Source organism: Rhamphochromis longiceps, linkage group LG5, assembly GCF_057381845.1.
Source record: "Rhamphochromis longiceps isolate RC_006_pf linkage group LG5, R_longiceps_female_GT1.1, whole genome shotgun sequence".
NCBI classification, from domain to species: Eukaryota; Metazoa; Chordata; class Actinopteri; order Cichliformes; family Cichlidae; genus Rhamphochromis; species Rhamphochromis longiceps.
In genome coordinates, this window is record NC_140561.1 from 37,281,527 (window position 1) to 37,293,475 (window position 11,949).

The 11,949-nt window shown below is 38.9% G+C and overlaps 1 protein-coding gene across 1 annotated transcript; it reads left to right on the forward strand.

The window, feature by feature from the left end:
* Positions 1 to 3,343: 3,343 nt before the first annotated feature.
* aurka (aurora kinase A) lies at positions 3,344 to 9,735 on the forward strand. The gene is made up of 9 exons (XM_085407499.1): positions 3,344 to 3,676; positions 4,113 to 4,178; positions 5,450 to 5,789; positions 5,876 to 5,918; positions 6,019 to 6,210; positions 8,686 to 8,824; positions 9,008 to 9,156; positions 9,285 to 9,459; positions 9,546 to 9,735. Exons 2-9 carry the CDS (start codon positions 4,116 to 4,118, stop codon positions 9,726 to 9,728), a joined length of 1,284 nt encoding a protein of 427 aa, XP_085263625.1. The 5' UTR covers positions 3,344 to 3,676; positions 4,113 to 4,115; the 3' UTR covers positions 9,729 to 9,735.
* The last annotated feature ends 2,214 nt before the right edge of the window (positions 9,736 to 11,949 follow it).

Consider the following 11,949-nt stretch of genomic DNA (forward strand, 5'->3'; position numbering starts at 1 on the left):
CTCTGGGAGTAACCTATAAACTGGATCCTAGAGGACAACAGTTATGGACATAATGTTGTAATATTCTAGTGCTGTGTAGTGTTATTATTTTGGATGTGAACCAGTCTTATATTTGTTGGGGAAAAAAAGTTAAATAAAAGTTTAAAAAAAAAAAATTTAAAAAAAAAAACAGATAGTTTATTCTCAGTGTTATCCTTACAAAAGGTGATGCACACCAAAAATGGCATCACCACTGCAGGTGCATGGTGCACTTTGGTGTCACTTGTCTTGCAGCCCTGATTACTGCAATAAATCATATTTAACCTCGGCTGATCTAACCTCACACCCATCACATCTGCATGCCCCTGCTCTCTTATTTACATATACTTCCAGGGACATAATGAGATTTCTTTCAATACATTTTCTGGCCAGTTAGCTGCTAATGGTTAGATAGTTAATGGTCACTGAAGTGCAACAGTGATATTGAAGAATGTAAGCTGCCCTTGCACAACATAAAATTCTCATAGTATCTTTGAAAACAGAGAAAATGTCCTTATCGTCTGTGTCTGAGTCATTAGCACAATTCAATAAAACACCACAAATGGGATATAAGTTCTTTTCTTAATCCACAAAAATCATAACAGTATCCTATGATTATTCTGAATCTCTTGGAAGCCTGTTTTGCTGGATATATCTGACCCTACGGTACTGATAAAACTGGATTCATCACCACGTAATTAGATTAATTACCCACCAAGAGATGCCCAAAGATATCTTGCAAAGGAAATCACTTAATTAATGTTTATTTCTCCCTGGATGTAGTTTCTCATATATTAGTAATACACATCTTAGCAAAGGTTTGAAGACATGTAATTAAAAAAAATTCCACGTAGTTTTCTAATAAATCATTTGCTGTTCGGTTATATAAGCCTTTCGGTTATATAAGCCTTTAGCAGAGGTGTGGACTCGAGTCACATGACTTGGACTCGAGTCAGACTCGAGTCATTAATTTTATGACTTTAGACTTGACTTGAAATAATGTTCTAAGACTTGTGACTTGACTTGGACTTTTACACCAATGACTTGGGACTTGAATTGGACTTGAACCGGTTTACTTGAAAAGACTTGATATTTTACCCCAAATATAAAATTTAACATGCATATTATATAGAGATTGAAAATGTGACGTCATTCACGGGTAGAACCGCAAAGGATTCTGGGAACTCGTGGCAAGCGGTACTAGCGCACGCAGGCTTTCAATTGAAACCAGTCACACAGCGATAAAAAGAAACACAAAAATGTCAAGAAGCTGTTGTGTTATTAACTGCAATAGCTGGTCGCATGACAGCCACGGGAAGCCGACGGGTAAAGAGATCGGTTGTTATCGGATTACGTCGTTGAAGAGAAATTGTTCGAGCCATGTTTCCGAAGTAACAAAGATGCGACTGGATTGCAGCCATTCAAAGACCAATTATAACGTCCCAGAACCCTCCAGCTCACAGGTTAGTCTGCTCCAAGCATTTCCACAAAGGTCAGTCTGCTGTTGTAGTTAATGCGTCATTTTTCTTAACATAATTGGTGATATAGGTTACAAGCAAGTCTGGCGCTGAACAGAAATTGTCGCGCTATGCTCCTTTGTTTATTGTGCATAAATAGTGAATTGTCCTGACAGAATATTGTGTTTCGCTTCTGTTATTATGGTACATTGACAAAAACATATACTTTTATTCACAGGGTAAAACAGTTGTTTTGTATCACTAATTGTCCAGTGCGATTACAGCATACAATATTATTGTCACTGCTACATTTCTGTGATGCTACCAGAAATTATTTCCACTGCTAATTAACTACCGTTGAGCTCAAAGGTCCTATTAATAAACGGTTAACGAATGTGTATTTATGACGACGATTTGTGAGACTGGTAAACTTATGATACGTACGATGGTCTTTACTTTCTACACGGTGCATTTCAAGGTCCTGCACCCATCCGTCGGTAAACTGTACCTGGGCTTGTTGCAGTGACCGGAAGTTACTAAACTTCATGAGTGTATGCACTCACTCCAAGAAGCGTATAATTATAAATATGCATATAAATATGCTACGATGAGATAGCTGACTTCATCTAACTAGCAAATGTTTTCCAGGCTACGTTGGTGATGCAGTTTTTTTTAAAATTATATATTTTTTTAAATATCATTTATTTATGTATGATATTTTTGTCATGCGATTTTAAAGCCGGTCCTACAAGCGCATCCAAGAATAACATGCAGCTTATCTCAGAACTGTCGGTGAAAATTATTCTTGGAGCTAGGTTTAATTGAGCTGCATTTTAAAGAGGTGCAATTTCACAATTTGTGTATATTTTCTAAGTTCACTATTTTGTCATGTGTTGAGAAAAACACAGATTTAAAAATTACATGGTCTAATATTTACATTTAGCATATAACTGCAACATGCTTTTTTTCGTTTTTTTTTTTAAAGACTCGAAAGGACTTGAAATTCAAAATTTCAGACTTGTGACTTTACTTGGACTTTTACACCAGTGACTTGAGACTCGACTCTGACTTGCCTGACATTACTTGAGACTTGACTTGAGACTTGAGGATAAAGACTTGAGACTTACTTGAGACTTGCAAAACAATGACTTGGTCCCACCTCTGGCCTTTAGTTTGTGTAATAATTATCTGTGAGGGGGTCAGAAGTTGTTTTTCTTACATTTTCCAGCCAAAGTTTTAAAACTAGCAAAAACAAAAAGAAACATAAAATAAATAAAAGGCTTTATTTGTTTGTGTTATTTAGACAACACAAACAAATAAAAGGAGGGCTCTAAACTCGCTTTATAATTTGCAGTTGATTATGTAATTTGCATTTTTTATTTACTTAAGCATTGCATTTATTCCTTATATTTGTTGCTGATTTAACTTTTTTTCTTTTTAAAGAAAGTCGTCCAATAATAATTATAATAATATAAAGACAAATAAATGCGTTTTGTAATTTCTGATCTACTGGGAATCAAAAATAATAAATTTAAATAGATTTCAAAAGCGATATCATTGATAGTAATAAAAAGAAAGAAAATACTATGAAACTATGATTAACTCTTGTTTTTCTGAGTTTATATTTGGGAAGAAACTTTTTTTTCCAAGCAGCTGAAGTAATAATAAAATCATTAAGTGTAATAGCATGTGGTATGGAAGAGTTCCTGTACTGACAGTGTCTGTGGACTGCCCCCTAGTGTTTTGGAAGATTCACTTCGACGTTAGTACGTCACTCTCCACCGGCCGCCGCGATAGCCTCAGCCAATGGAGAGTGAGTACTGAGCATTCCCTCAGCCAATAGCAGCCTGTGTTGTATTTAAAGGTTTTAAACCGAGGGCCGTTTGAAATTAAACGAGCAGTGTTCGGAGAGTTAGCCAATCTCAGTCAGTCTCTGTACTGCTACAGCTTTGTGTTTCGACTTTATTGTTTTATTAGCACTCATGTAGTATTTTTCAGAAAAAAGAAGTGATACTAAGGTAGACTTGTCGTAACGTCTTCGTGGATAGTCCTTATGTTTGTAGCGAGCCACAAACGCCAGCTGTGGTCTACTGGCCGATGTAGCTGTTAGCTAGCCTCCCTTGGAGCTGTTTTCGACCTGTTTATGTTCTAGAAAAATTATCGTTTAGCGCTGAATCGGGTCATTGCAATAATATATTTAGGTAAGTGGTTTTATACAACTAGCTTGTTGCAAAAAGGTGATGTTTAACGTGGTGTTATGGTGTGGATGCTAATTTAACTTTACCTGATCGGCAACAACGTGACGATGATGGCTACTGTTAATCTTCCTGACAGAATAAACATTGTAAATTGTATATACATTTTTAAACAGTTATTTCAGACATGAATACAAGAGCGTCTATATCCAAACAGGATTGTTATTGGGTTTGTTTGGTTTTTTTAAGCTAGAAGAAATGTCTTGAAGGTTCTCGGTCATCGTAGTCTAAGGAGGTTGAAAAGAAAAGCGTCTCTTCCAACCTCCTTAGCTAGAAGAAATGTGACAGACTAAAGAGTTAAACAAACTGCATGTTTTTCTTAATTCCAATCACGTTTTTAACAATTTCTTTGAATAAAACCTGTCTCCGTTTACTTCATTAGATTATGGACTCTACTGCTATGCACAAGATGCCAAAAGGCACGAAACTTCAAAGGCCTGAAATTAAGGTAACTCATCACAAACCCGGGGCTGGTTAAAAATTTTATTAAATGTGTGTTTTTGTTTCTTGTTTTGTTTTGGTAAATATCCTTGATTACTGTGTATGGCATTAGATTTGCGCTTCCAAGCATACCAGTGTCTTTGGACACTTTTCTATATGGCTTATTAAGAAGATCTAGTGTATATAGAGACTCGGCATATGCATCACCAAAAACGGACCTAAGAGAGAATTTACCCACAAAGCTGGATGGGTGAAAATGAACATGGCCAGAACTAAGCACTTGTATGTGATCATAGGAGTATTGATCCACTGATTAAAATAGAATTGGTGTTTGTTAATTTAGATAACCTTGTCTTTTGAGGTAAAAGATAAATGCTGTTGTTAAAACTTGTTTGTTTGGGGTTTTTTTTTCCTTCAGATTAGGGAACTCACAAAGGTAAACAGATTTCAAAGTTTCAGATTTTTAGAGTCCTGACTTTTCAGGTGACAGTCTGTCACTATTACCCTGACTGCAACTGGTCCAAAATGCTGCAGCTTGACTTTTAACTGGCATGTGCAAGACAGACCACATATCATTTTTAAGGCATTGCATGCGTTTGCACCTTCTTGCTTCCATATAACTTTGCCTACTTCCATTAGATCACTGAGATCTGCTTAGCAGGTTCTCCTAGATTAAAACAGCTGATCAGGGTTTTTGCTCCTAAATAGTGGAACAAACTGCATCTGCACATCTGGACCCCTCCAGCATTAGACATTTTCAAAACCTGTTTTCATCATTGGCTTTTAACTCTAATTGGATTACTTTTTCTCAATCTTGCTTTACTCATGTTCTCATTTTTTCTTTTTAAAATCTATTTTATTTTTATTACCTATGTATTTTACCTGTCCAGTTGTACGGGATGGTAGCCAGCAGTTATTTTTTTTTAAATGAGCTTATAAATAAACTAAACTGACCATATTGACTACACCACAAAAAGCATTGTTAATCTTGATAATATGAGCAGAATTGATGACCTTAAATTGGACGTTGGCAAGAGCATATGGTTGTCTCCGTCTCTGTTAGCCATGTGACACACCAGCGACCTGTCCAGGATGTGCTCAGTGAGAGACTAGGTTGAATAGATGGTTAAGAAAATTTAGAAATGAAATGAATTTCAAATTACAATTTTTTTCTATTTTTTTTTTCAAGGTAAAGCTAATTTATAATACTTTAAAAAAAAAGTAAAAAGCTTGAAGCTTTTTTCAATTATTATTATTGTTTATCTTGTTTGTTTGCAGTCAACCAGTGATGGGCCCAAGCGGATTCCTGTATTGCAGCAGTCACAGCCCATTCAGAAGGCTGTAGTCACACCAACCCCGCATCAGCGAGTTCTAGGTGTATCAAATGGACCTCAGCGCGTTCAGAGGCCTATGAGTCACCAGAAACCAGTGTCAAACCTGCCCGCTACTGTCAAGTCGACACACCCTGCTGATCAGAATGTGAACCCCGCTACTCAGAATGTAAATGCAGCAACACAGCTCAAACCCAGCACCCAGCAAAAGCAGCTGAAAACGCAAGCTCCTAAACCAAACCTGACCAAACCCCAGTTGGAACCACAAAAGCCAGAGAAGCCACAGGGTAAGTGTAATACTAAACTGGGAAAACAATGGTGTTTGTGTCTGTGTTTTGGGTGCTAAAATGTATCCTCCTCTTTCTTTGTCCAGACAAACCTGCCAAGAACGATCATGCACAAACCTCTACATCAAAGTACGTTTAAGAGTAGTTCCTTGTCTCATCCATATACTTTTATGACAGGTTAAAGTTTATGTCGCTCTTGCTGTAACCGTGTGCTGTTTTGCTCACACAGGACACGATGGAGTCTGGAAAATTTTGACATTGGTCGTCCTTTGGGAAAGGGGAAGTTCGGGAATGTCTACCTCGCCAGGGAGCGACAGACTAAGTTCATCCTGGCCCTGAAGGTGCTCTTCAAAAAGCAGCTGGAGAAGGCTGGGGTGGAGCACCAGCTGAGGAGAGAAGTGGAGATCCAGTCTCACCTCAGGTAACATCTGTCGAATTATATTTTACTGTTAATTGTAATTAACTACTCCCCAGACTAGCGTTTCTCAAACTGTGGTGAGTAGACAATATAAAGCGCCTTGAGGTGACTTTTGTTGTGATTTGGCGCTATATAAATAAAATTGAATTGAAAAAATTGAATAGACCCACTGCAGGCGAGCTACAGATGAGGGAAAAGAGATGGGGTCAAACTGAAGTGACTGATTATTGTAGGGAAAGTAAGCAAAAATGACTTTGGTAGTCAGCACAACAGCATTATTCTACTGAAATTATCTTGGATCCTTGTCTGATTTTTCAAAACTGTCTTGAGTAGGAGTGAGTTTAAAAAAATCTATTTTCTGGTCCAAAATATTTTAATATGTTCCCTCTTACTTTGGCTGTTTGCTTCCACCACAACAAAATCACACTTCCTGCACAGTACTTCAAGACTGTGTACTTCAAGATCAGTTTACCATCAAAAATCTCAATTTTCTGCATTATTCCCTTGCACCAGTCTACAGTTGTAGCTAGCGTTGTTAGCCGCTGTTGTTTTGTTTTTTTCCCAAAAATTACCTCTGACAAGATATTTCTGCTGTTCCATATTGCAGAAATTTCAGCTTTTACAAATTCTGCCAAATTGCAAAATTTGTATGTTGATTCATGGTTTTCTTGTTTTTAATGTACTGTGACTATTTTAATATTTGCAGTAGATCACATGTGAAATTGTCCGCTTGTGCTACGTGCATGCTTTTACACATGAATTAAGCAGAAGGGACTACACTCGCCGGGAAGTTGTTTCTTTGTTTGTTTTTGGGGGTTTTTTTCCACTAAATGGAGACTTGTAGTTAACAACTAGTTCCAGCAGTGGCTTTCTGCTATAAAAAGCCATGCCAGGAAATTCTCCTTCATATTTTTGTGATTAATCATTAGCTACTTTGACACAAAGGCATCAGCTGTGAGGCTTGCACTTCTGATGAAGTTTCACAGGTGTCAGCTTTGTTTTTATACCTAGATAATTTACACTGAGTTTGTAATTGCAGAGAAATTTTCAAGTAATTTGAAATGAAATATTTTTAATTTACCATTTTTAGAGCATTCTTTGGACAGTACGAATCAAAGATAAATGATTATAATATTTCTGACTCTTAAGTTGAATTGAATGGAATGGAGTCGGGACCTTGCGAATCAGAATAGAATCAGTTGTAGATGTTGGTGACGATGCCCAGTCCTGGTCTTGAGTCTCATACAAATGGTATAAAACAGTCATAGATTCCAGGTCAGAAAAATTAAGCAGATGTAGAAGTACCTACAAACCCTGCACTCCTGAAGGCCAGCAGACTGTGATGGATGTGGTTGCAAAAAGTCCTTTAGAAGTCTATGGAAAAACAGCTTTCTGACTCCAACTCTTTAAATGCTGCTTCTGAGTTTGTGCACGGGCTCAGACACTCGTTTTGGGTCAAAAATAATAAAGTCTGTTTTTTAAGTCTAGGACACATGTTCCAAAATGGAAGATTATCTGTGGCTTGTGCTCATTGTTCATATTAGATATAACTGCATTGAATTAGTTTCTTCGTAATTGTAATGACTGTAAATGTGTCTGTGGGGTTCTTGCTCAAATATTCAGACCTTTAAATTTTAAATTTGGGAAAATAAAGTATTAAAATGTCGTTTGAATCTCAATTGCAGGAATTTTTTTTTTTTTTTTTTTACGACTGGTAAAAATGCAAATAAGTGAGCCAAGAAGAAGTGGGCAGATGAGGTGAACACCTCAAAGTAAACATTATTAGCCCATAACTAATATCTGCTTGGTTTTATGTTGCTGATTGATGATTTTAAGTCTTTACGAGCAACAGCGTATGGTTTTAGAGTTTAACCTGTGAATGCCTTTTGTCTCTTGTATGAATGGGTCCATCGCTTTAATGTGGCTCATCACATATGAAAGTGTGTAAATGTGGTTTGTGTTCTGTTTGGCTGTGTTGGTATGCTCCTGCTGTACGGCTGGGAAGACCTGTGTTAGTATGATAACTTATTTTTTTGATTATTATATATTTTTTATTTATTTTAATCTGTGGAAATCAGACTCTTCTTCATGTCACTGTCAGACAAATGTTCAGATGCTGTGGGGTTTTCACGTTTATCTAAATGTTAACACTGTCAGGTTTAAAACCTTTTCCCTCAGTGATTGGATTTTACTTCAGATATGGAGAACGTCACAGGCACGCTATGGTTTCTGAATCTCAACAAATCTGATCATCAGACGGCGAGTGTGAGACTCTGTGGACTTCCATATGCCCAACTTTTTTTTTTAATATGACCACATGGATTCATTTACAGAAAAATGGCACTAAAATATGCCAACTACACATTCCCTTCAGTAAAATTACCCCTTACCATAGTAATGAATAGCAGTTTAGTTTGGGGAGTCCATACATATTGGAAATGATTGTCAAAATATCTAATGGTCCTGATTTTCCTACAGGCATCCGAACATCCTGCGACTCTATGGCTACTTCCACGATGCCTCTCGTGTGTACCTCATCCTGGAGTTTGCACCCAGGGGAGAGCTGTACAGCGAGCTCCAGCGCTGTGGGCATTTTCCCGAGAACATAAGCGCCACGGTAAGAGTGCAGAGTTAAGACCTTTTCGGCACTCTTGTTGTTCTATAATCTAAGGAGCTTCCCTAGTTTTACCCTTTATTTGTAGAGAATCCTGTTTCCAGGATGTTTTACGTTCACTTAAAGCATCTCTTCTGTGATGCGTGTTGTGTGCTTAATACTTGTGTGCTTAATGTGTTGTTCTAGTACATCATGGAGTTAGCAGATGCCCTCAACTATTGCCACACCAAAAAGGTGATCCACAGGGACATCAAACCAGAGAACCTGTTACTGGGGGCCAATGGGGAGCTCAAGATCGCGGATTTCGGCTGGTCTGTTCACACCCCGTCCTCCAGGTATGTTCATGCAACTTTTTCGTTTTTAATCATGTTGAAGGTGAAACTATGGAAATGATTTAGCCTACACAGGTAAGAAATTGTATATCATTAAAGAGAACAAACATTTTTTTTTCTCTTTTCTTCAGGAGGTCCACTCTGTGTGGGACACTGGACTACTTACCTCCAGAGATGATTGAGGGGAAAACTCATGACGAGAAAGTGGACCTGTGGAGTCTCGGGGTCCTTTGCTACGAGTTCCTGGTTGGAAAACCCCCATTTGAAGCAAAAACCCACGAGGAGACCTACCGCAGGATTTCAAGGGTATGACACCACCACAGTACAGAAATGCTCTACGGCTTCTCTCAAAAGTTGAATATTTATTCCCATTTTCTGTCTTTGACCTCCAGGTGGAGTACTCTTACCCACCACAGGCCACTATCAGTGCTGGAGCTAAAGACTTGGTTGCCAGGCTGCTGAAGCACAACCCTATGCACAGACTGCCCATCCAGGGAGTCCTGTCCCACCCCTGGGTGGTCGAGTACTCGACCAAGAAGCCAACAACCTTAAACAGTGAAGAGCCCAGCCAGTGACTGGTCTCTATGTACGACCGCACGTCTGATGGAGACTGTACAAGATAAACACGAGGGTGTAGCTGATGTATGAAAATCTGCTTCTATCTCTGACTTTAAAACCACTTGGTGGAACAGTATTTTGGTTTGCAAATATTTTGAGCCACTTAGCTATATTTGTTATCTTTTTTTTTTTTTTAAACTTAATGTTTTCTGTCTTACCTGAACTTTCTTTCTGTGGCATTCTGTTTCCTGTAAATATTTTACTGTCTGCAGAATTATGAGAGTTTTACTGAGCTTTTCTAAAACGTCGTTACTTGAAATTGAAAAATAAATTATCATCAAAGACTCTCACTCTGGAATTTGTCCAGTGTGTATTTAACAGTTTTTGTGTTTCAGGCTCAGTTATTTTACTCAGTAACCTGTCTTCACACTGACGTTTGAGTGAGGCGCTCTCATCGACTTCATACACCTCCAGCTGTGTCCAGGCTGCACAGGGAGCTGGTAGAAGAATTTGTCATTTATGAAAAGTTCCTGTTTCATTTATTTGTAATGTAAGTGTGACTTGTGGGTCTGTGGTAACTGGATTGGTTAGATATTTGTTTTGAGGGAGTGTGTGAGTCCTAAATAAGTGGAATTGACTTTAATTTCAATAAGTCACAGATTAAAACTGCATGTGCCAAATATGAAAAACATGTTAAAGGTTTGCTGACCTGTCTTGACCATGATGTTTTGTTCTTTCCTGTTGTGAAATTCACACTTTTATTTAGGATTCTCTGACACAGTCTGTAGAGCTTTTCTACTCAATAAGCAACCAACTTTTTACTACATGCTGCCTTCAGTGGGCCTGCAAGCAATTTGGAATTCAGTTATACAGTGGGGCAAAAAAGTATTTAGTCAGCCACCGATTGTGCAAGTTCCTCCACTTAAAATGATGACAGAGGTCAGTAATTTGCACCAGAGGTACACTTCAACTGTGAGAGACAGAATGTGAAAAAAAAAAATCCATGAATCCACATGGTAGGATTTGTAAAGAATTTATTCGTAAATCAGGGTGGAAAATAAGTATTTGGTCACCTCAAACAAGGAAAATCTCTGTCTCTCACAGACCTGTAACGTCTTCTGTAAGAAGCTTTTCTATCCCCCACTCGTTACCTGTATGAATGGCACCTGTTTGAACTCATCATCTGTATAAAAGACACCTGTCCACAGCCTCAAACAGTCAGACTCCAAACTCCGCCATGGCCAAGACCAAAGAGCTCTCGAAGGACACCAGGAAAAGTATTGTAGACCTGCACCAGACTGGGAAGAGTGAATCTACAATAGGCAAGCAGCTTGGTGTGAAAAAATCAACTGTGGGAGCAATCATCAGAAAATGGAAGACATACAAGACCACTGATAATCTCCCTCGATCTGGGGCTCCACGCAAGATCTCATCCCGTGGGGTCAAAATGATCATGAGAACGGTGAGCAAAGATCCCAGAACCACACGGGGGGACCTGGTGAATGACCTGCAGAGAGCTGGGACCAAAGTAACAAAGGTCACCATCAGTAACACACTACAACGGCAGGGAATCAAATCCCGCAGTGCCAGACGTGTTCCGCTGCTGAAGCCAGTGCATGTCCAGGCCCGTCTGAAGTTTGCCAGAGAGCACATGGATGATACAGCAGAGGATTGGGAGAATGTCATGTGGTCAGATGAAACCAAAGTAGAACTTTTTGGTATAAACTCAACTCGTCGTGTTTGGAGGAAGAAGAATACTGAGTTGCATCCCAAGAACACCATACCTACTGTGAAGCATGGGGGTGGAAACATCATGCTATGGGGCTGTTTTTCTGCCAATGGGACAGGACGACTGATCCGTGTTAAGGACAGAATGAATGGGGCCATGTATCGTGAGATTTTGAGCCAAAACCTCCTTCCATCAGTGAGAACTTTGAAGATGAAACGAGGCTGGGTCTTCCAACATGACAATGATCCAAAACACACCGCCCGGGCAACAAAGGAGTGGCTCCGTAAGAAGCATTTGAAAGTCCTGGAGTGGCCTAGCCAGTCTCCAGACCTCAACCCCATAGAAAATCTGTGGCGGGAGTTGAAAGTCCGTGTTGCTCGGCGACAGCCCCAAAACATCACTGCTCTCGAGAAGATCTGCATGGAGGAATGGGCCAAAATACCAGCTACTGTGTGGAAACCTGGTAAAGACCTATAGTAAACGTTTGACCTCTGTTATTGCCAACAAAG